Genomic DNA, 25,255 nt, shown 5'->3' with positions numbered 1-25,255 from the left:
AGAAAGTAAATGTGCAAAACAAATTAATATATAACAAGCATTAGACATAAATCCTTTTGCAGAGATTCAAATATGCAGAAATTGATGAATCAATAAGATTATCATTAAGCAACATTCTGAAAGTTAAATCACTAGATTATATCAAATTCCTCCAAAAGCTTTACATCTCGGGGACCAACCGACCTTGATTTCAAGTGGTCGATCTAGTGTTATCTCGCAAATTTTCTTTTAGCCAGATGAACTAGTTTTCAACAAAATAAGCATAATACAAAAATGAGCTTAATCCATCATAGAAAATTTATCCTGCAAACATAGTAAAAAAAGAAGGTGGCCGTCGACAAAGGCGTAATGAGTGATTTTTTTCTTTCTTACAAATACTATACCCAACTTTATTTCTTTTATTTATAAACCGAAAATTCTATAATATTTTTATAAATACTTATATATATATTTGCTTGACATAATCACAAATTTATCACAATTTCTGTAAAAAGTATTTATACACACTATTTTGTATGCTGTAAAATATATAAATACACTAAAAAACTTATGTAAGATTTAGATAAACAGAAAAACATATGTGGTTGGATTTTTATCATTGATAATAATTTATATAATAAATTAATTAACAGTTATGCCAAAAAAATTAAATTTCATCTTATAACTTTTTAAAGAAATCAGTTAAATGAAATCATGCATTTTATTAAATGCTAATATTATAAATTTAAATAGTTATTTTTGTTATAATTTTTTTAATATTTTTTAGAAAATGAAATATCAAATATAAATTTTGATATATATATATATATATATATATATATATATATATATCATAAGACATTCATGTATTTTTATCTTGTGTTTAAATGGTTTTTCATATTTCAGGTTGTTTAATATATCTATATCCACACAAAAATTAATTTAAAAGATAAAAGTACATTTCTAACCTGTTTCTTTAGTGAATTATAAATGTTTTAATATGTTAAAAATATATATTTGAAGTTTAGACATGGAAAATTTATAACAAACATTAGAGAAAGTATTGCAAATAAGTTATGACAAAAAAATACTCTATATTAACATTTATAATTTTATTGTATGTTGTAATTGTAATTAATATTTAAATAATGTTTAAATTTTTATTGTATCTACAAATGACTATATAATAATATTTATTGTTTATATATAAGAATTTGTATTTTTTGTTTTAGGTATTTAACTTATATATTATTTTACAACATTTGGTTAAATATGATAATTCAGTAAATTAGTTTTACCAGTTAGATCTATATTTATTATGCATAATTTACTTAATCTGTTTCTGTTCTTCTTAGTCTTCATTTTATGTTTGATCTACATATTGTGATATGTATCGTCATTCCATTCTTAAATACATACTTGAATCGAATTGTTTTTTGAAAACAAAGGTTACAAATTGGTTAGAATAATTTTGTTGGTTAGATTTACTAAAAATATATAAATCAATATATCCAGTTTAAAAAGTATTTTTTTCAAAATTTTCATATTTGTACTTTGAAAAATGATAGCGGAAAAGTTATATTTTAGCCGATTATAAGAAAACTAGGTGTTTCACCCGCTCATGTGGGCATTAACATTTTATAATTATTTATTATAACATTCACTACTAATTAAAAGCTATAATTACAAATTATTATTTACGTTTATTTTTAACCATTTATCATTTCTGTTTTCATTTGAATTCTTTTACATATAATTCTTTTGAAATTTTTTTTATACACTATATTAATTAATTAATAAATAAATCTTAAAATCACTCATTGTTCTCTTTTTAATCATATAAAATTAAAGTTTTTACTTGATTTATATTTAGTTATGTGTTTTCTGTAGTTTGATTTTTAACTTCTTATTAAAAAATATTTTTAGATAACAACATCTATAGGAATTATCTTTTTATTTTAAAATATAATTTTAGATTTGATAATTCTTATTATTATTAATTTTAATCACTTATCAAATAAAATAATTGAAATTCTTTTTTTTTGTAACTAATTTATAGAATATTTTCATTAAGTATATAAACGATATTAACTGATCTAACTTTTAACGTGAAAGCTCGAATGAGAAAAATCAACTCGCAAATAATAGTATAGATACAGGTTTTCTGATGTGATCATGGAAAACACCAAGGAATGGGAGCATGAACCTGAACATGAGGAGCATGTAGATGAGGATGCAACGTTGAAGAATGCTTTGAGAAAAGAAGAATACATTGGTCTTGGCTGAAGCTTGTTCATCCAAGACGCCTTCACCATCATTCAAGCTATTCTACCTTCAAGATGATCATCGTCTAGGCAAGTAGCTTGTGTGTGTTTTTTTTTCCTTGGTTTTGTTTCACTGGGTTTTCCAAATGAAGGTTTTTAACGAAGTCACAAGTATACTTCTCCTATCACCTAGACAGTACCAGCGTAGAGGGTGTGCAACCGGCGCATTTGCGCAGGGTCCCACTTTTCTTCGTCAAATTTCTTTTAACATTTAGGACCTTGAATTTTTGAAAATTTGTAAAATAGGTCATAAAGTTTAATATTATACATAAAATTCCAACAGGAATATGTTGGTCCAGGGCCCAATTTTTGATTGAGCCGGCCCTGCACCTAGATGATTGATCCCAGACCAACCACATAATTATCTTATGTTATATTTTTATTTAAGTTTTTTGAGTCAAACATTAGTTTTTATTTCTATTTTCGAGTTGGTCTTTGTGTGTGTTTCCAAGAGGAGCCTTGTTTTTACTCCTTTTTGTGTTTCTGAGATGTTGTGCATGTACAATCTTTTCTGTTATATAGTATGGACGGAAATCAGTGATAAGACATTCATCTTTTATTCTACAACTTGTTTTGTTTTTCTTAATCACTTCTGTCGAGTTGCTTAAGTGTTGGTGTGTAATATCCAACTTATGGTGTGTAATATGGAGAGACTAAGGGCTTCTAAATTGGTGTGTTATATCCAATCTGGTCGCCTAGGAGTATCAAGAGATCATCCATCTCTTGTGTCACCATATTTGATCCACTGTCTTTGAGAAACTTGAGTCTTTTGATTCGTTTCTGCAAAGAGTTATCCCATCTATTCCAGAGAGCATTTTAGGAGGGCGTCATTTTTTTCTAACAATTTAACGATAAGACATTATATATGAGATGTAACAGTTTAAATAAACAGTTAGTTTCACCAGTGATCTGATCAGAGAGTAAATCTATGCATGCAGTATCAAATTGACCCACATATAAAACTACAAAGATAAAATAAAGGCTTTCTCTGCCTAACTACCAACAACAACGTATGAGTAACAAACACTTCAAATGAACAAAATCACCTCACTCTATTCCGCTTTCTCCCTGCCAATGCAGGAGAATCGTGTCCACCATTCACTTGTTTAGAATCTTTTCTCCTCCTCTCTACCGCCGTAACTTTCTTACTCGCCGCGGAGGATTTCACTGCAGCAACTGGTGAATCCGTAACAAGCCTTTTTCTACCACCGCCTGAAGTCGTCTTCACCATATCCTGCTCAACCAATTTAAGAGGGTGCGCCCCGGTTCTTGGTTTTTTAACTCCCACGCTCTTTGGGACAGAAGGAGATTTAGATGTCAAAGCGGGAACTGGAACCTTGGCGCTTGTAGTAACGCTGCTGCTGCGATGAGGAGGAGGATGATGGTCTTCTGTCAAATAGTGTCGTAGAGACTTGGTGACAATGTCTCTGAGGGACACAGCTGATTTGTGCTCCCGAGTGTTCTTAGAGTAAAAAATGGCTGCATTGTTCGCCACCAGAAGAAAGTCCATGAAAAGCTCTTTAGCTGAAGATATCGAACAACCGTTGATTCTTGATTTTATAGTGTCTAAGTCCATATGCCTCCGGACAAGTTTCTTGTACCTTGCCCTTTTCTGTTTATTACAAATCAAACACAAGACATTAAGCAGATGAGATGAAATGTATGGAGACTGTCATTAAATGATATATTATCAATCAACCTGACTATCAAGCCGTCTTCGAAAGACAAGAGCACATTCGTTCTGTGAGATAGTGTTGTATATCTTCAGAAGCTCTCCTGGTAAAGCCAAACCGTGGCCTCGGCTTTGACTGTTGCTGCTAGTAGAAGCAGCTTCTTTACTCCTAGGATTGCTTGCAATATCATCCAACATATGGCTTTCCTCCACAGCGGTAACATCTTTACTGGCGCTGCAATCTTTTCGTTTTCTCTTGCCTCGTTTCTTTCTCATACTTGGAAGCACTTGTCCTCCTCCTCCTCCTACTCCGTACATGGACCGAAAGATGTCACCGTGTAATAGATTATTCTTCTTGTCTTGCTCTTTAATTGCTTCTGACTTGGCTTGTGGTGGAGACCAGTTTGTTGTGGTGAGCTCTTGCTGTGTGAAACTACCAGCAGATGACAGGTCTTTGGATGTATCTTTGCTCGTGCATTCACCTCCGCCTTCAGACTTGGGGGAGGGTGGTTCGAGGGATAATGTTCGGCTTGAATCATAATCATTGTTTTCATGACATTCATCATTGCTTTCTGATTTCAGACTCTCAAGCTTTGATTCCAACGACCTGAATTACAGAATATTAAAACATTTGCAAGAAGTTGGGTGATATAGAAACAAAGGGGGGCTAACCCAATGGAGTCTTGGGATTTAATTAAAGCTGCCTTAAGCTCAGCTACTCGTTTCTTCTTAACCTCTTCATACCAAGATCTACACGAATTAACACCATAAACATAAAGACATTAAATTACTTGGTATCAGGTCAGAAAGACAAAAAAAAAGAACAAATCATTACTTGCATCCCAAATAACGTTCACGCAAGTCCTTGTACTTAGCCTTGCATATCTGCAATACGATTAGGATTATTTACCAAAGGTGAGAAGAGAAACAAGACTGTGACAAAAAAAAAAAAAGAGAAGAGAAACAAGATTAGGATTAAGGTTACTCAGTGTACAAGAAGAGAAGGAGCACACGTGCGTCTTCTTCACCTTATTGTCTAATACGAATAAACCATCTTTTACTCTTTTTTTTTTTTTAACACTAAACTTTTCTTGAGACACAAGTGATGGATCTATACCGACAAACAAACAGTGTTTTTTTCCTTCGATTAACAGTTCGTTAGAGTATATTTTTGGTTCTTATGCTGACATTTGATCTCATCGAAGTATGGATAGTTTAAAGAGAGACCAAACCTCAGGTGTGAAAGTGAAAATTCCGGACATGGAATGAGAACGGAGTTCTTCGGAGACGACGGTCCAGTCGCCGGTTCCGTGACGGAGTACTGCGCCCCCGAGAAGAAGCTCCTCCCATGTTCCCCAATCGCTCTCCATCTCCATCTTCTTCGTCAACATCATCATAACCATCAATCAAATCAAAGTCGCGTGTAACCTACGCGCTCCTCGATTTTGAATAAAAAAAATCTAATTAAACTACGCACCGCGGCGCACGTTAGCGCGTTTAACAATACCTCAGAAAAAATAAAAATGAAAAAAATTTGAAACAGGGACAATTCAAGAAAAAAAAAGACAAGGAATTTGGAAGAAGATGTCTCTAGCGGGTTTGTGTCGGAGGTTATTACACGAAAGAGGTTTTCCGACAAGAAATCGGGGGAATAATAATGAAATTAAATTCAAAATTAGAACGAAAGGAAATTAAGAAAAATAATAAAATCTGAGGCGGGGAGAGAAAGGGTTGACGAAGGAGTCTGTGTCTATTTCTCTCTGCTCGATTTTCGTAAACGGAAAATTGATGGTTCTGTTTTTTTAAACAAAAAAATTCAAAAGGCAAAGAAGATTGTTTGTTTTTGAACAAAGCCTTGGACTAGATTTATTTTCCTTTCTCTAAATAAAGTAAATTATTTAACAGAAATTTTCTATTGTTTCTTTCTTTATTATTCGTTTTTTTGTCATTACCACCACTTGTAGAATATGTATCTTCCCTCATGACTATATTCAGCAACCAAACTACTTTCATGAAAAAGTTATTTATTACGTTTAAGAGTCGAGAATTGACTTTATAAAATTTTACTGTTCATAATTTTATATTCCTTAAACTTTGATTAGGTAATATTAATTTGTACGTCCGAAGAAGTTTCTTCGTACACTGTTAATGTCTTTCGTTACCTCTGTCTTGGAAGGCAGCCTAAAGGCCCTAAACTATTCAACAACAGGGACTATTATCACAAAACTTGAGTACTAACAACATAAAACATGTCATCGTCGCGTTTGGTAGATGACAAATATTTAATTAATCAACTTACTTAACCTCCACACGACCCATTCCAAATGTAAGGTTCAAGTGGACCTAACGTAGATTGCCAAATGAAAAGAAATATTCATATACCCGAAATCTCCTCATTACATCCACGTGGAGAGATAGAGAGAAACATTGTAAACTTCCATTGCAGCTAAACACTTGTGAGTTACTGAATCACGTAACATCCATTTACAGCATGTACTGATTTTTAGGGGGAGATATTCTACGGGAAGGGCGATTCTAGAGCAAAATTCTGCCACAAGAAACTGCGAGTTCTCAGCGAATCTTCAAAGCAACCGATACCAAATCGCTGGAAGGAACATGGAGACAGTTCTTGATAACATACATATTGCAAAACTCATGGAGAGAACACAGTTTCAAAATGATTCCGAGTGGTCTTGAATCTTGGACCTGTAGTTATGGTGTCTGAAGAACTAAGTTTAGTTCTTGAGCCTTTCTAGCTATGAGACCTCCTCTTCTGTATTTATATGAAAAATAGAACAAAAACAAGAGGGAACAAAATTACACAACCGAAGCAAACACCAACCATTAGATTTACTCTCCAACTAGACACGGCTGATTCAGAACTAGGTTTTAGATGTTTCTTTCACCTGGTGAGTAGTGGAAGGATCTTTTGAACCTTCTGCAATTCCGCAGAACAACTTTGGCAGATCTGTAATCTGCATTTCCTCAATTTTTTTAAACTTTCCGATAAAAGAGAATTAAGTGTGAAAGAAGGTAACGAGCGGAAATTACCTTTCTTCTGCATGAAGATCAACACCAACACTTCGTCTTGCTGAAACATTTGATTGTACAACTGCACCGAACACTGCTACTAATTTCAAGAGCATTTCCAAGGAGACACTTACAGGCCTATACAAAATTGAAATCACATGTGATAAAGACATTTTGCTTTCCTCTCTTAAATTAATTTTATATCTGAAGCTCAAAGCAAACCATAGTCCAAGACAAAGAGAATATATAATTTACCTTTCAGTCCTGCTCCCCAATAAGCCTGTGAGGACAGGTGCTAATTGCGAAAACAGATCCAGCGTAAGAATCTCTGGTTTGTCTGTTAGAATACTGATCACATCTGCTTGAACCTGTTCCAGTTTAAGTGAGTCAGCATTTTCTAGACATTTAAGCATTTAAAGGATATGCAAAAGTAATCTACTGGGATACATACCGAGTGATCGGACAGCTTTTTCAATGCCATGATTGCGCCTTTAATATCGTTACGTTCCCAAAAATGTCTTACAATCTGCACGTTTGTGATATATCAACAACCGCTTAACCCACGCTAAGAAAATAGATTTATGAAAAATCAAACAATAAGAGGAAAAAAGAACAAGAGACAAAAAGAACAGAACAGGAGAGCTAAATTTTACCTGTAATTTTGTCAACCTTGATTGAAGAGTGTTTAAGACCTCATTATGAGTTTGCATTAATGTCTCACTGATGTCATCTTCATTCTCCCTCTCAGATATCCGAGGATCTTCCTTCTGCACAAGCCAAACAAATCAAATAGTTGTGTTATGTTCACATATCTTTCAACTTTGTCAGTCATCCTTGCAAATTCATATTTCTTGTGTAGCATCGGAGACGACAATATCCAGCAAGATACATTTCAAAGATGGAGAAAGTCATATATCTATTAGTTGCCCAAACTTATCAATTGAAGATTACCTGTTTCGAGATATCATAATCTGGTTGAGTTTGTGTTATATGTGCCTCATCCAGTGTCATATCAGCCATTTGATCAATTACTGAAGGTGTTGCCAGCGTTTGAGTTGGGCTAAATCGATGCCTGGATCTTATATGTGATGCATCAGATGTCACATTATTTGCTTGATTGATTTTAGAAGGAATTGCACGAACAGGAGAGTTCCTAGCTGACCGTGTTAATGCAACTGGAAGCTCATAAGATGGGATATCATCTGCTTGACTGAGTTTCATAGGTATTACACGGGCTGGTGAAGTCCTAGCTGATCGTGTTGATTGTACAGGACGCTCGTCATGCGTGTTAGTTGTTTGATTGAGCATCACAGGCCTTATACGCGTTGAAGAACTCCTCAGTGGTCTTCTTGGTATTACATGAGGTTCATCAGGTTTCATGTTAGTTGACCGACTCCGATTGAGTATCAGAGGCGTAACTGGGGCTGGAGAAGTCGCTTGTCGTCTTGATGATACAGGAGACTCATCAGATGTCAAATTAGCAGCCGAACTCCTATCAGGCCGTGTTGATGTTACAGGAGGGTCATCAGATTTCATTTTTGTTGTCTGATTGAGTACCACAGGCATAACCGGGGCTGGGGAAGACCTAGATTGTCGTGTTGATGTTACAGAAGACTCGTCAGATGTCAAATTAGCAGCCGAAGTCCTATCATGTCCTGTTAATGTTACAGAAGGCACATCAGTTGACATGTTTGTGTCCCGACCAAGAACCACAGGCATTACTCTGGCTGGAATACTCCTAGGTCGTCGTGTTGATACCACAGGAGCTTCAACTGTAGTCGAGTTAGTTGCCTCATCAAGTTTAACTGGCATAACTTGGGTAGGCGTTGTGCTAACTGCTGGTATAGATGCTGATTTGGCCTCTTCCTCCACAGAATTAGTGCTCTGAACTGTTGCTGCACTGGCTGCTTTATCTTCTTCCGAAGGAGTAATTGTTTCTCTTCTCTCAAACCTCTCAACCAATGACCGTGTCCTCCCGGAAACAACTTTTACTGCAAACATAGCAATTCTTAATAAATCAATAACCAGATGATTTCTATGCTACCAAAGAAAACAAAGACACAAAACTTTGAATGGCTAACCTCCTCTAACAACCTTCACAGAGTCTGATTCTTTGCTACCTCCAGGGGATTCCACGCCTGCACAGCAGAATACTTATATCAATCACTTGCAAACTGACTGTAGCCCCAAACCAAGTAACTTGACCCAACCAAAAAAAAGTGTGAAGCAATTCAGTGTAAAAGTAGCAGAAATTGAGATTTAGCAACCTATACGCTACTGCTATTATTTCTCTGCTGCCTTATTCATCTTTTTCAAGATTGCGGTTCTTAGTAACTTCAAACCCTAAAGTAGCTCTTTTAGTTTAATTTTCATTTGTGTTGTATGCTGTTTTTTAAATCTAGTAACTCGCACGTATTAAACAGATTACAAATACAAGTCGAAGCCTAACACATCAAACTTGCACAAATGTTAGCTTGACCCCACAAGTGGAAATGCCCATTAATTAGTCAGATCTGATTTAGAATAAGTAATGGAGTACTTACCTTTCTGCTCATCACCAGTTTTCTCTGGCGTTAAAACTCGTTCTGGCTTGCTTAAAATGATCGCATCACTGGTATCCTCCTCAGTCGGGTTACACCCTCTGTCATCCGCAAGCTCTATTGGCAAGTCTGCGTCTCTCGATTCCTCAAAACCACTTTGGTGACTGTCTAAATTTTCAGAATCAACAGACACCGCCCATCTTGTCTCATTGTACTTAGTATTTGGTGATCTCTGCACGCGAGGCGGTTTCAGCAGCATAGCTGAGACAAAATTGAAAGAGATTCCAATAAGATAGGATTATACTATCTGAAAGCTCAAATCTGGAGAAACTGAAGTGTGCGCTGGGAGAACTTACATTTCGCTTCATCAGTTGGTGATTCTGGAAATAAAGCCTTCTCAAACTTGCTGGTTATACTCTTGATGATTGAATCACTGGCGTCAAATGGTTTTCTACCACTCTCTTCCGAATCAAGAACAGTCTTAGTATCCAGCGTTTTCTCACCGTCCGATCCGCTTTGTTTCGGAGTACTAGATTGAACAGCCACTGACTGCTTTGATGGCGTTTTTCTCACATGAGCTGGTCTCAGCAGCATGCCTGGCTTCGTTTTTGAGAAAGTGATAGATTCCTTTCCTGAATCAGAAGAGTCCTTCCCAGTATCACCATGCAATATGAAAGACTTATCCCCTGCTTGTCCAGTAGATGTTGCATTGACTTTAGATGTACTTCGTGATCCTGGCTTATCAGCAACAGTTGAATTTCCACCTGTGGCTTTGAAAAACGAGAGAATATTAGACCAAATTTAATCATAAGCATACCGAAGTAAGAGACGTACATAATTACGCTGATGCAGCACACAGGCTGACACTAAAGACTGAAAATCACAATCCAGCTCACAATAGTTATGGCTATGAATAAACACATATGCGGGAAAATATATGACTAGCTTTCTATCACTAAAACAGGCAAAGTGGAGTTATTGATCTCCGTTAATGTTCCATGGCAAATAAGCATTTTAGTACTGACTCGAATGGTAGCATGACAGCCAGTTGTAGGCTAGCGTACAGGACTTTCCTACATCAGAATGTGATTGAGCTTGTTCTTTCAAGTAGAGTATGGCAGGATTCTTTTCGATTTTCATTTCAAAGAAAGAAAGTTAACATTCACTCACAGTCGATGTATATGTTTTTGATCTCTTTTGTCTCATAATCTGGAGATGGGCTGCGCCTGGCACCACTCTTTACTCTCTCGGAAGACTGATCGTTCAGAACGCTGAGTACTTTCTCCACGCATTCTTTTTTATCCGTAGATCCAATGCCATATGGTTCAATTTGCTGATTACAATTAAGGACAAAAGAAGAAAGAGCATGAGCCTTTGAAACTTTAATCATAAGCTTCACATAACTTTCGAAAGGAATAGAGAATCACAATAGCTGACATACTGATATATCAGAGACCCAAATCCCTACGGAATTTTGGTAGTACGAACAACCCATGAGCTTCCCTTCGCTGATGCATAAGTCACCAAGAGTTGACCATCCCATATTAACACTATCATGACAAACCACTGGCTCCCAAGAATAAACCTGAATTTATGAGCATTATCTATCAATGGATCAATACTTGAGATCTCTAAATATGGCATAGCTCATCAAAAAACAAAGACAAATCAAAACCTTTAAGCCATCATCCAAACCACAAAAAAGGGTTCGCCCATCTGGATGAAATTTGATTGAACGAACTCCAGTGTCCTGTGAAACAAATAAAAGCACATGCAAAGAAAAAGATCGTTTCAAGACCAAGAAACTCTGTGATAGATTCTCTTGAAACATTAAAACTCTCCTAACAGATTAGTTACCTCTGGTCGGGTAGACCCAATCAATTCAAACGTTTCCAAATCCCAGAACTTTACGGTCCTGTCAGCCGAGCCTGAATAATGTAATCACAAGACCTCAATGTAAAACTTGTGAACCAAATTACCACTAAAATGCCTAAAATTGAAGAATTCAGACTAACCAGTAGCTAGGAGGAACTCAAGTGGGTGGAAGTCTAGCGAACGGATAGATCCTTCATGAAACTTAAAATCATGTATAAGCTTTCCAGCAGTCAAATCCCATACCTATAGGATACGATCAAAAGTATATTGTTAAAAGAACACATGTATGAGCACAAGAACAACAATGCAGTTCTTACCTTTACAGCATTGTCAAGTCCTCCTGTCACTACCCAACGACCATCGGGACTAAATTTGATAGTGTTGATGTCACGAGTATGCCCCTTGTAGGTCTGTATGCACCCCTTCTTCCTGATGTCCCAAATCTTCAGACTCGTGTCATTTGATCCGGATGCCAAAAATTCACCAAATGGATGAAACTCAACAGCAGAACAACTGGATCTATGTCCAGTAAAAGCTCGAACCACTACACTTCAAGAGCAAGAGTCAAAAATGGTAGACCTTATTATTCTAAAGTAAAGGATAGATATGCTCAAAAGAAAAGATCAATAGTCCACATCTACAATAACTCAACCGGTATCTTGTACGTGCCCATTCAACTGAACTAGCTCAAGCCATATAAGAGGCAACAAAATCATGTAAAGGAGAGCCGAAAATGAATCAACTAACTCTTTGCTTCTTCGAGATCCCAGAGCTTGATCAGACCGGAAGAAGCTCCACCAAGAACCAAAACTTCAGCCGAGTCAAAAGCTAGTGAATCCACTGCACTAGTATGTCCACACAAACTCTGCAAATAAGAACATAGATAGCATCATTCTTCTAACCAAAAAAAACAGTCTGTCGTTACTAGAAACAAAAATCATTTTGATACACGTTGAGATGGAGCAGAATAAAACAAAATCTTAGAGAAGGGAGGAAAATGTGAAAAGGTACCATTAAAGAAGTAGGCTTGCCGATGGCCCAAAGGTTGACCTTGTAATCATCACCGCCAGTAATAAGGAGCCGTGACGTCTTCTTTCCGATGCTCAGGCAATTTACATTTGCAGAATGTGCCAAAAACTCCTCTAAGTCCCCAAATCAAGTCAAGTTTTAAACAAAGTCTACACAAGAACAGATCAAACAGCCTTTTTGAAGCAGAACATATAGCATTTAATAGAATAATTTTGTTTTTCTACCATATACACTATAGATTTGGTTAAGCAGACAATTAATTATTGAAATGCTGACTAAAAACTGAAGCTCATCAAAACCATTTTATCAACTAACAAAAACTAGAAATGGGTTCTTTGGAGCTAAAATCTATTCTTTATTCAATTTTATTAATCCATCTTAAAATAAAATAAAAATGGCGATAAAGAAAAGTATTAAGGATACGCAGCTTATATCCACGCTTGGCCATGTTGTCCTGCAAATAAAAATCTGAATCCAGAATCGAATCTGCAGCTTCCGAAATCGATCGAAAAAGGTGAATCGGAGCTGCGAAAATCCGAATTGTCACTACACGACAGAGCTCAAGATTTTGAAGAGATGCAAAGGGAGAGGAGGAGGTTGCTTCCCGTTGCGATTTCGAAATCCAAAAGAATCTGATCCAGGGGGGGGGGGGGGGAAGGAAACGTAGCCAATAATCAGATTCAAACAGTGACAAGGAAGAAGAAGAAAATGGTAAAGCGACGAACAAGTTTTTTCTTTTTTCTCACAATTTCACATTTTATTTAATCTATATCGGTCGGTCGTTTTAATTTTTTAATTTTTAAATTATTTAGCCATTTTTCTTGGACAGTGGACCTGCACTGTAGTTTCTTCGTCCCTCGTTTTTCTCTATTCTGACGAAAATACCCTTTGTCTGGCCACTGAATTCTTGAGGTTACGGAAACACCCTTGCTCTCAACTGACTCTACCTGGTTTCAGTTTTTTCCCCAACTCCATCGAAATTAAACTATTTGAGTCTTTATTATCTATCTTATTAAAACTCAAGTACAAAATTAGATTGTTTGGAGATTTGAATAGGGCTATTAAAAAATTTGGAGTGTTTGGAAACATGGATTGCAGTTTTTTAAAAAAAAAAAAATTTTGTTTGAAAACAAGGATAGTAGTATTAAGAAAAAAAGTAATGGGCTTATGTTTTTTAAAAAAATTGAAAGTTATCTAGGCCACTTTTAAAATATACCAAAATGGATCTATCTAATTGCCTAATTTTTTTTTTCTAAACTAACCATAAAACAAAATTTAAACTTTATATACATATTTCAAATCAAAATAATAATTCAAATTTGATTTATATCAAAAATTGATTCAAAAATATACATATATTCAAAAATAGATTTTTACTAAACTATTTTTCAATAACCATTATAAAAAAATATTGTCAATATATATAAGAAAAATACAATACAAAGCACAGTTTGAAATACCAACTCAAATTATGATTTTTATATTTCATATTAAGTTTTAAAAATATAATATATGTAATTATTTATATGATGGTATGTATAAAATACTATTAATTATATACTTACTTATATGATGGTACATATAAAATACGATTAATTATATGATGATAAAATACGATATATAATAATGACTAGGGATGGGCTTTTGGGTACCCATACGGGTTTGGTTCTGATCGGTTTGTATTTCGGTTTTCGGGGTCAAAGATTTCAGCTTTATTAAAATGTTTCTAATTTTGGTTTGAGTTCGATTTGGATCTTTGCGGGTTTGGTTTGGGTTTGGATAACTAATTTAAATTATTTTTAAAGTCTTAAATCATTATATATTTTAAATTTCTCAAAATGTATAAATAAAATAATATATTACGTATAAATTTGAATAACATATGTCATAATACTTAAGCTTAACATATCAATTGGCTTGATTTAAAAATTTGGATACGGAATCAATAATTATTTTAAGTATTTTTGGTGATTTGAGTATACTTTATCTATTTCAGATATTTACTTTTGACTATCTATATATATTTTCAAGTATTTAAACCAATTTAAAAGTATCATTTTTGATGTTTTATATATGTTAAATCTAAAAATAATTAATATATATAAGTATATAAATCTATTTTTAGATAAATTCGGATACCCAAATACTTCGGTTCGGATCAGATTCGGTTCTCTAAATAACAAAATTTTGAATAATTAGAATATTTAATCAATTTATATTCGGATTTGGTACTATATTTTTGGATCGGTATCGGTTATGTTCTTCGGATTCATTTTTTCAAATCTTAATAATTACATGAAAAACAAATATCAACATATTTTTCAAAATATACACCCGCGCGCCTGCGCGGGTCAAAATCTAGTTTTTATTATATCGGAAACATTATTGGATAGCTGAGGGGACACGTCATTTCTCTTCGTTTTGTTTGTTTCTCAAGACATTGTCGCACATTTCTAACCTCATTATATTTTGAAATATTTACTCTCATAGACACTTTAAGTTTTCCAATTTCCCGATTAGACACTTTTTTTCTGATTGACACACTCTATGGATATTGAATGATCAATATACCCTTTCAACCATATTTTTCTCTTGTTACTTTCAGAACCAAGCTTCTTCCTTCTTTTTTTTTCTAACTTTCGAAAATCTCATCGGTTTACTTTTTTCTATTTCTAATTCATAATCTTAAGTCTCCTTACTTCCTATCGACAAAGTGACGAAGCTCAATCCATGGAAAAAGTGGGATGGTGGAGGACGTGGTCGTGGATACCACAGTGGAAGCGGTTGTGGTGGAAGACGTGAGGATTGATATAGTAGAGATGGATACAGTGGAGGTCCGCCGTGGCAGCCGTTTGTAGTCTTCGTCGTCGCTTCTGTTGCAGAGAGAAAGCTCTAGAAGTAACAATGGTCAAATTACTCTATTTTACATATGTGGTCCTTCTGTGTTTTAGATTTTTACAATTTGACCTCAACATTTTTTAATTTACTTATAAATTCTCTTGATTTTGTTCCAAACTTTTAATTAACAATGGTCAAATTACTCTATTTTACATATGTGGTCCTTCTGTGTTTTAGATTTTTACAATTTGACCTCAACATTTTTTAATTGACTTATAAATTCTCTTGATTTTGTTCTAAACTTTTAATTATTTACTTTAACTCGTAACAATAATTTTCTTATCAACTCATATCCACACTTTTTATGTCCATTAGAAATTACTTAATAAAATATCAAAAATATATATATGGATACAAATATATTTTGTCCACAAAATTTTTATAACATTTTCGTATCTACATAAATTGTGTCCACAGAAGCTGTGTCCACATAATCGTGTCCACAAAAAAAGCTTAATCCCTTTCCCTCTTATAAAAGGTCACAATACGTTCTCTATATGGACTATTTTCAAACAAACAACACAAATCCTAGATAAATTAACTTAAAACAAGAGTTTCGTCTAGAATAAAATGTTCACAAAAAATCATAGTTACACAACTATAATTGTAAGAGCTTGTCCATAAGAACACATCCACCACAAACTTGTTTATAAAAAACACATTCACGTGACTCTTGTCCACAACATATATATATATATCCACCTGAAAACTGTCCACGATGTTAATATATGTACCAAACTAAAAAAAAATTGAAGTATTATAATATATATACATATGGATGTCAAAATAAAAAGAAAAAAATTATTTTTTATTTTAATGTCTATATTTTTTATATATTTGCATATTGAAAGTATTAAATAATGATGAATAAAAGGTGATGAGAGAACTTTAGTCATTAAAAATCACTATAAAACTAATCCTAAACCGTTGGATCTTCTTCTAGGAAAACCGATCTAACAGCCAAGAGTAATTCATTACACCCCATATGACTAACTAGTCTCGTAATAAATATTCAATTTATTGTAAACATTCACAAACCAATTTGCTTCTAGTTAACTATCTCAAACCAAACTTTTTCTCTTTAGTCAAAAACAAGGCCATTTCGCTTTGGGTAATTTTTTGTGTATTTTCAAAACTTGGTTGTGTTGATCTTCATGTTCTTCAAGTTTTATACTTTCCTAACCTGGTTTTGAAATCAAATAGAGTAAAGTTGAGTTTTTCTCCTTCCGCATTGATATGTTTACACTGGTGGATTGGGAGGCTGGATTTCTCTTTGTTAGACAAGCTCGGCTCTTGAATCGGAAGTGGTATCAAGCTTTGCTCATGTTCATGCGTAGTCTCCATGAAGATCAAAAAATAAGATTTGGATCATGCTTCAGAGGTCCATGACATATACTAGATGAGTCAGAGCTTCCATAAGGGTTAGTGTTCTGACAAGTTTCGATCATTTTCTTCTAAAGCTCTTCCCTAGGATCAAATCTAACAACTAGAGAAGAAGATCTTGCAATTGACGGAGATTGAAGGTGGACAAACATGCAAGAAGGCTCACACAAGTTCGAGATGGAGATTGTTGGCTTTCCGACGAAGATTTCGGCACTGCTTTCTTTGATCTCGTTTGAAGAAACGCGGACACGCATCAACCACGTGTCAACCATGCTTTTATTATTATTTTCATACAATTTTGCAACTTATGCTATGTTTTGGATTTGCATATTATTTTAAAAGAATTTATATTCAGTATTGATATATTAGATGGTAAAGATTCAATGTTTTTCTAGGAATATAGAAAATATGTCACCTATATTTTTCTTTCTATCATTAGGTTCTAGTATTTATATATATTGTTTCTGATAACCGAAGGTATCCGGGCTGAAATCAAACCGACTAATTCTTTGGTGTTTGTCCATCGGCACCAGATAGACCCGGTTGTTGTTCGCAATGGAAATTAGATACTTGTGTTGCATGGCCACACAAGCCGGTAAATCAGAGTTTGGTAGGTTTTGAACCCGGTGTGCTTAGCACCTTTCCGAGCCTGCTGTACCACTCGACCACGCTTGTGTCGGTTCTGATACTTATTTCTAGGGATATCGTTCCATCAGATTTAGTATATTCAATTAAAAAATGTTTAGAATTTGAGATTTAGAGTTTCGGTTTGAATCCTCTCAGGAAATTTGTTACAAAAATTAATCTTTTTATTTATTTAAATGGTATATTTGATGTTTATCTCTAAAATAATGAAGAACATGCACTAAATTATTCTCATTTTAACTTAAGAAGAAATTAATGTTGTTTTCTACTCGTATTACTTTTTTGATTGACCAAATTCTAGAATTTGTTTTTATCATTTACTAATTTATTGATCGATCATTTGGTATGTATCGAATTTTGTAAAGAAGAAACACTTTTTTTAGTTCTTATATGGTAGATTTCGAATTTTCCCCCATGAACTAAATTATATAATGAATGTTACACTCTCTATCTAGAAAAACATAAAATTATTTTCCTAACTGTATCATTCCATCTACTGCCTTATTCAATAAAAATCCACATATTCTTAGCATTTTGGATATGTAATTATATTTCTGTTCACTATAGAACTCTTTTTGAGGATGAAAACCGATTTTGGTATTTAATATAGCAAATTTTATTTTTGTAGCTAGTGAACATGTCAAGAGACAAACAAGTTTATACAACAAGACCAGTTCAATATTTATAGATACTTTTTAGCGGTAAGAAGATTGAGTGTATGGGGAACTGAAACGAGGAACACAAACACAAAACAAGTTTTTGTATTCATAATGAAACAAAAGTACACACAACATAGGCATAAACTTGGGGCAAAGCAATGATACGTTTTGCCCTTGATGTTTTATTGGGAAGCAAAAGAGGCTTGAGAATAAACAAACAGACATGTCACCGATTTAAAACAAATGTTACACATGGTAATTGCATGAGGTTATTTCAAGGATCAACAATAGCAATGACAGTGTTTCTCACTTCCCTCAACAACGCCACTAACGACTGGAGGACTCCCGTATTTGGTTTTGCAACAGTTAAAGCAATCAGCATTTGTACCTAAAAACGGCACCGGTCCGCACTCGAAGCAAAATGTTTGAGCCTCGCTCTTGAGGATTTCTGCATGTTGACATATTCATCAGCGTCAGAAAACTAAAATACAACTACAAAATGCGATAGAGAACTTTTTTCTTAAAATTACCGGTGGAAGCCACCAAGAGGACGAACAAGAGAACGGTGATGCTGACTGAGTTGATGTTCTTTACCATTTGTTTCGGTTTTGCCTTGCTTTTTTCTTAAACCTGGTGTTTTCTTTTTCGTGTCAATAAACTTATCGTTGGTGAGACAAATCATATGTCTTGTTATATATTTATAGTCAATATTCTGAAACTTTGTCATCATTGTATAATCAGTCCTCGTTTCTTTCTGGTTTGCCCAAGCTCATAGTGTCGCCACAATTGTTCACTGCCTTATTTTCCATTACATATTATCTTACAAGTCTATCTATTTTTTAGTGATGCCTCCGTTTTGAAATAATCATTCAAAAGGAAGGTCGTCGCAGTCTTTGTAGTGTATACTCATTTTATATGTTCACTGTTTCGTTAGTTTTAGCTATATAATGATTAGAAGTGATATAGTTTTTGTCATCGTTAGACTCAGCAAGAATCTTTCGGACTTTTTAATCAGGTGATGAAAAAAAATATGGCTTCGTTATTCATTCATAAATTAAGGCTTATAAGACATTGCACCAATCATGGCAACACTATGTTGATACTTTTGAGCATCTTCATTTTATATGCATTAATTAAATTTTTTTTTCTCATCTGTTAGGGCTTTGGCTTCTCATGAATTGACTTTCACATTTTCACATTGACTTTCACATTTTCTGTTATCTCTGGATTGACTTTCACATTTTCTGTTAATATAATAGTTATCCCCTTTAAACCAGTTAATTTCATGGGTTTCCAAACTAAAATTCGAGTTAAAAACCGGAATCAATCTAATAAAAACTAGATTAAACCAATTGAATAGAAACCCTAGATCTACACATAAAGAAAAGTCGTCTTCTAACAGCGTCGACCTAAAGCCCCTCCCCTCCCCCCACCCACCGCCAACGAAGGTTGTTAAGCCGAGCATCCCCAACAAGCTACACCACCTCAGCAGCTACCCCATAAGACGTGGGGAGAGCAACCAAATAAGTCACATGGCAAAATTACCGACACTTTTGAGATGTCAGAACTAGCCCTCCTCCACATAAAGCTCTAGATCTGATGGTCTCTCATCTCCTCTGAAGTCCCGAAACGAAATATTAGGCAGAAAAGCAACGAGATAGGAGATCTGACATAACCAGGATCGACAGCTACTATGTCGTATGGCTTCGGTTTTTTCAAACCACTAAAAATAAAAAATAATTGGGCCTCTAAAACATAACTAATCAAAGAAGAGAAAACCAGTGAAGCTCCAGCAAAAAGAACAAAGAATAAAAAATGGAAAAGCCATCTCCACCATCGACTCACGCACCGGCATTAAAGAGGCAAATGACAATTTGAAGTGAGAGAGAGAGAGAGATGGAAGGGTTTGACGACTTTCTTTTTATCAGTAATAGCCTCTAATGTTTATTTCTACTCATATGGCTCAGTTTGACGAGTTTTATTGAAAAAACTATATTTTCATATAATTTTGCAACTTATGCTATGTTTTGGGTTTCATATGAATTGTGAAAGAATATATACAGTTTTGGTATATTAAATGGTAAAGCAATGTTTTTCTAGGAATATAGGAAATAAGTCACCTATATATCTCTTTTTACCATTAGGTTCTAGTATTTTTATATATTTTGTTTTGATAACCGAGGGTATCCGTACTGAAATCAAACCGACTAATTCTTTGGGCGTTTGTCCTCCGGTGCCAGATAGAATCGGTTGTTTGTAATGGAAATTAGATATTTGTGTAGGATGGCCACACAAGCCGGTAATTCAGAGTTTGGTAGATTTTGAACCCCGTGTGCTTAGCACTTTTTCGAGCCCAACGTACAACTCGACCACGCTTGTGTCGGTTCTAATACTTATTTCTAGTGACATCGTTCCATCAGATTTAGTATATTCAATAAAAAAATATTTAGAATTTGAGATTTCGACTTTCGTTTTGAATTCTCTCAGGAAATTTTATACAAAAATTATACTTTTTGTTTATTTTTATTGTATATTTTGGGTTTATCTCTAAAATAATGGAGAATATGCACTAAATTATTCTCATTTTATCTTAAGAAGCAATTAATGTTATTTTCTACTCGTATTACTTTTTTGATTGACCTAATCCTAGAATTTTTTTTTCGCATTTACTAATTTATTAATCGATCATTTGGTATGTATCGAATTTTGTAAAGAAGAAAAACTTTTTTAGTTCTTATATGGTAGATTTCGAATTTTCCCCATGAACTAAATTATATAATGAATGTTACACTCTCTATCTAGAAAAACATAAAATTATTTTTCCTAACTGTATCATTCCATCTACTGCCTTATTCAATAAAAATCCACATATTCTTAGCATTTTTGAATATATAATTATATTTCTGTTCACTATAGAACTCTTTTTCAGGATGAAAACCGATTTTGGTATTATATATAGCAAATTTAATTTTTCTAGCTAGTGAACATGTCAAGACGCAAACAAGTTTATACAACAAGACCAGTTCAATATTTATAGATACTTTTTAGCGACAAGAAGACTGAGTATATGGGGAACTGAAACGAGGAACACAAACACAAAAAAAAAACTTTTTGTATTCATAATGAAATAAAAGTACACACAACATAGGCATAAACTAGGGGCAAAGCAATGATAAGTTTTGCCCTTGATGTTTTATTGGGAAGCAAAAGAAGCTTGAGCAGACACAAACAGACATGTCACTGATTGAAAACAAATGTTACACATGGTGATTGCATGAGGTTATTTCAAGGATCAACAATAACAATGACAGTGTTTCTCACTTCCCTCAACAACCCCACTAACGACTGGAGGACTCCCGTATTTGGTCTTGCAACAGTTAAAGCAATCAGCATTTGTACCTAGAAACGGCACCGGTCCGCACTCGAAGCAAAATGTTTGAGCCTTGCTCTTGAGGATTTCTGCATGTTGACATATTCATCAGCGTAAGAAAACTAAAATACAACTAAAAAATACAATAGATAATTTTGTTTTTAAAATTACCGGTGGAAGCCACCAAGAGAACGAACAAGAGAACGGTGATGCTGACTGAGTTGATGTTCTTTGCCATTTGTTTCGGTTTTGCCTTGTTTTTTCTTAAACCTGGTGTTTTCTTTTTCTTGTCAATAAACTTATCGTTGGTGAGACATATCATATGTGTTGTTATCTATTTATAGTCAATATTCTGAAACTTTGTCATCATTGTATAATCAGTCCTCGTTTCTTTCTGGTTTGCCCAAGCTCATAGTGTCGCCAGAATTGTTCACTGCCTTATTTTCCATTACATATTATCTTACAAGTCTATCTATTTTTTTAATGATGCCTCCGTTTTGAAATAATCAGCAAAAGAAAGGTCCTCGCTGTCTTTGTAGTGCATACTCATTTTATATGTTCATTGTTTCTTTAGGTTTAGCAAAATAATGATTAAAAGTGATATTGTTTTTGTCATCGGTAGACTCAGCAAGAATCTTTAGGACTTTTTAGTCAGGAAATGTAAAAAATCTGGCTTCGTTATTCATTTATAAATAAAGGCTTATAAGACATTGCACCAATCATGGCAACACTATGTTGGTACTTTTGAGCATCTTCATTTCATATGCATTAATTTAATTTTTTTTTTCTCATCTTCTAGAGCTTTGTTTTCTCATGACCTAAATATCTCTGGATAGACTTTCACATTTTCTGTTAATACAATAGTTATCCCCTATAAACCAGTTAATTTCTTGGGTTTACAAATTAAAATTCGAGTGAAAAACCGGTATCAATCTAGTAAAAACGGGATTAAACCAATTGAAAAGAATCCCTAGATCTACACATAAAGAGAAGTAGTCTTCTAACGATCAACCGCCTACAAAGGTGGTTAAGCCCAGCATCCCAGAAAACCTACACCACCTCAGCAGAAACCCTGTAAGACGTCAAAAGAGCAACCGAATAAGTCACATGGCAAAATCACCTACACTTTTGACATGCCAGAACTAGCCCTCTTCCACATAAAACACTAGATCTGATAGTGTCTCATCTCCTCCGGCATCCCGAAACCGAATATAAGCCAGAAAAGCAACGAGATGGGAGATCTGACATAACCAGGATCAAACATGAGAAAACCAGTGAAGCTCCAGAAAAAAGAACAAAGAATTAAAAAGTACAATCCATCTCCGCCATCAACTCACGCACCGGCATTAGAGAGGCAAATGATGATTTGAAGAGAGAGAGGGCCTAGAGAGAGATGGATGGGTTTGGAAACTTTTGTTTTTATCAGTAATAGCCTCTAATGTTTATATCTACTTATATGGCTCAGTATGACGAGTTTTCATGAAAAACTATATTTTCATACAATTTTGAATTTATGCTATGTTTTGGATTTGCATATGATTTTTTTTAAAACATATACAGTTTTGATATATTTGATGGTAAAGATTCAATGTTTGTCTAGGAATATAGGAAATATGTAACCTATATTTCTCTTTTTATCATTAGGTTTTAGTATTTATATATACTGTTTTTGATAACCGAGGGTACCGGATGGAAATCAAACCAACTAATTCTTTGGTTGTCTATCCACCGGCGCCAGATAGACCCGGTTGTTCGCAATAAAAATTAGATGCTCCTGCTGCATGGCCACACAAGCCGGTAAATCAGAGTTTGGTAGGTTTCGAACCCGGTGTGCTTAGCACCTTTCCGAGCCCGCCATACCACTCGACCAAGCTTGTGTCGGTTCCGATACTTATTTCTAGTGACATCAGATTTAGTATATTCAATTAAAAAATGTTTAAAATTTGAGATTTAGAGTTTCGTTTGAATATTCTCTGGAAATTTGATACAAAAATTATTCTTTTTGTTTATATAAATGGTATATTTGAGGTTCATCTCTAAAAATGATGGAGAACATGCACTTAATTATTCTTATTTTATCATAAGAATTACTGGTGATTTCTACTCGTAGTTCTTTTTTGATTGACCTAATTCTAATTTTTTTTTTTTTGCATTTATTAATATATTAATCGAACATTTGGTATGTACTGAATTTTGTAAAGAAGAAACAGTCTTTTTAGTTCTTATATGGTAGATTTCGAATTTCCCCAATGAACTAAATTATATAATAAATGTTACACTTTCTATCTTGAAAAAGATAAAATTATTTTTCCTAACTGTATCATTCCATCTACTGCCTTATTCAATAAAAATCCACATATTCTTAGCAGTTTTGAAAATATAATTCTCTTTCTGTTCACTATTGTACTCTTTTTGAGGATGAAAACAGATTTTGGTAATATGTATAGAAAATTTTATTTTCTAGCTAGTGAACATGTCAAGACAGAAACAAGTTTATACAACAAGACCAGTTCAATATTTATAGATACTTTTAGCGACAAGAAGACTGAGTATATGGAGAACTGAAACGAGGAACACAAACAAAAAACAAGTTTTTGTATTCATAATGAAACAAAAGTACACGCAACATAGGCATAAACTTGGGGCAAAGCAGTGATAAGTTTTGCCCTTTGATGTTTTATTGGGAAGCAAAAGAAGTTTGAGCATAAACAAACAGACATGTCACGGACTGAAAACAAATGTTACACATGGTGATTGCATGAGGTTATTTCAAGGATCAACAATAGCAATGACAGTGTTTCTCACTTCCCTCAACAACCCCACTAACGACTGGAGGACTCCCGTATTTGGTTTTGCAACAGTTAAAGCAATCAGCATTTGTACCTAGAAACGGCACCGGTCCGCACTCGAAGCAAAATGTTTGAGCCTCGCTCTTGAGGATTTCTACATATTGACATATTCATCAGCGTCAGGAAACTAAAATACAACTACAAAATGCGATAGATAATTTTTTTCTTAAACTTACCGGTGGAAGCCACCAAGAGGACGAACAAGAGAACGGTGATGCTGACTGAGTTGATGTTCTTTGCCATTTCTTTCGGTTTTGCTTTGCTTTTTCTTAAACCTGGTGTTTTCTTTTTCTTGTCAATAAACTTATCGTTGGTGAGAAATATCATATGTGTTGTTATCTATTTATAGTCAATATTCTGAAACTTTGTCATCATTGTATAATCAGTCCTCGTTTCTTTCTGGTTTGCCCAAGCTCATAGTGTCGCCAGAATTGTTCACTGCCTTATTTTCCATTACATATTATCTTACAAGTCTATCTATTTTTTAATGATGCCTCCGTTTTAAAATAAACATTCAAAAGGAAGGTCGTCGCAGTCTTTGTAGTGTATACTCGTTTTATATGTTCATTGTTTCTTTAGATTTAGCTAAATAATGATTAGAAGTGATATTATTTTTGTCATCGTTAGACTCAGCAAGAATCTTTCGGACTTTTTAATCAGGTAATGAAAAAAAATTAGCTTCGTTATTATTAATAAATAAAGGCATATAAGACATTGCACCAATCATGGCAACACTATGTTGGTACTTTTGAGCATCTTCATTTTATATGCATTAGTTTAATATTTTTTTCTCATCTGTTAGGGCTTTGGCTTCCCATGAGCTAAGTATCTCTGGATTGACTTTCACATGTTCTGTTAATATAATAGTTATCCCCTTTAAACCAGTTAATTTCTTGGGTTTACAAACTAAAATTCGAATTAAAAACCGGAATCAATTTAGTAAAAACTAGACTAAACCACTTGAATAGAAACCTTAGATCTACATATAAAAAAACGTCTTCT

General features: G+C 34.2%; 4 protein-coding genes across 5 annotated transcripts; all 4 read right to left on the bottom strand.

The window, feature by feature from the left end:
- Window positions 1-3,167: 3,167 nt before the first annotated feature.
- Window positions 3,168-5,862, bottom strand: LOC106357834. Its single transcript, XM_013797536.3, has 5 exons — window positions 5,208-5,862; window positions 4,811-4,860; window positions 4,648-4,725; window positions 4,003-4,582; window positions 3,168-3,915 (listed from the first exon to the last, which is right to left on the bottom strand). The coding sequence occupies exons 1-5, from the start codon at window positions 5,376-5,378 to the stop codon at window positions 3,346-3,348; spliced, it is 1,449 nt and encodes a 482-aa protein (XP_013652990.2). The 5' UTR covers window positions 5,379-5,862; the 3' UTR covers window positions 3,168-3,345.
- Window positions 5,863-6,336: 474 nt separating this feature from the next.
- LOC106422441 (katanin p80 WD40 repeat-containing subunit B1 homolog KTN80.2-like) lies at window positions 6,337-13,203 on the bottom strand. Of its 2 annotated transcripts, none has more exons than XM_048736232.1 (19): window positions 12,873-13,203; window positions 12,432-12,562; window positions 12,168-12,285; window positions 11,738-11,964; window positions 11,561-11,663; window positions 11,403-11,473; window positions 11,221-11,295; window positions 10,987-11,130; window positions 10,716-10,878; window positions 9,902-10,309; window positions 9,549-9,806; window positions 9,087-9,143; window positions 7,957-8,996; window positions 7,659-7,772; window positions 7,457-7,531; window positions 7,261-7,373; window positions 7,027-7,143; window positions 6,882-6,950; window positions 6,337-6,748 (listed from the first exon to the last, which is right to left on the bottom strand). In XM_048736232.1, exons 1-19 carry the CDS (start codon window positions 12,895-12,897, stop codon window positions 6,688-6,690), a joined length of 3,369 nt encoding a protein of 1,122 aa, XP_048592189.1. In that variant the 5' UTR covers window positions 12,898-13,203; the 3' UTR covers window positions 6,337-6,687. The 2 variants fall into 2 exon arrangements, with proteins under 2 accessions (XP_048592189.1, XP_048592186.1); XM_048736229.1 differs by having other exon boundaries at window positions 9,902-10,315; window positions 12,873-13,182.
- Window positions 13,204-18,299: 5,096 nt separating this feature from the next.
- On the bottom strand, window positions 18,300-18,631 carry LOC106422492 (defensin-like protein 206). Its single transcript, XM_013863272.2, has 2 exons — window positions 18,565-18,631; window positions 18,300-18,482 (listed from the first exon to the last, which is right to left on the bottom strand). Exons 1-2 carry the CDS (start codon window positions 18,629-18,631, stop codon window positions 18,316-18,318), a joined length of 234 nt encoding a protein of 77 aa, XP_013718726.1. The 3' UTR covers window positions 18,300-18,315.
- Window positions 18,632-20,795: 2,164 nt separating this feature from the next.
- LOC106422442 (defensin-like protein 206) lies at window positions 20,796-21,642 on the bottom strand. The gene is made up of 2 exons (XM_013863234.3): window positions 21,576-21,642; window positions 20,796-21,493 (listed from the first exon to the last, which is right to left on the bottom strand). Exons 1-2 carry the CDS (start codon window positions 21,640-21,642, stop codon window positions 21,327-21,329), a joined length of 234 nt encoding a protein of 77 aa, XP_013718688.2. The 3' UTR covers window positions 20,796-21,326.
- Between the last annotated feature and the right edge of the window lie 3,613 nt (window positions 21,643-25,255).

This window comes from Brassica napus, chromosome A1, assembly GCF_020379485.1.
Source record: "Brassica napus cultivar Da-Ae chromosome A1, Da-Ae, whole genome shotgun sequence".
NCBI classification, from domain to species: domain Eukaryota; kingdom Viridiplantae; phylum Streptophyta; class Magnoliopsida; order Brassicales; family Brassicaceae; genus Brassica; species Brassica napus.
Note: the sequence above shows the minus strand (reverse complement) of the source record. Positions and strands in the feature narration are given on the sequence as shown.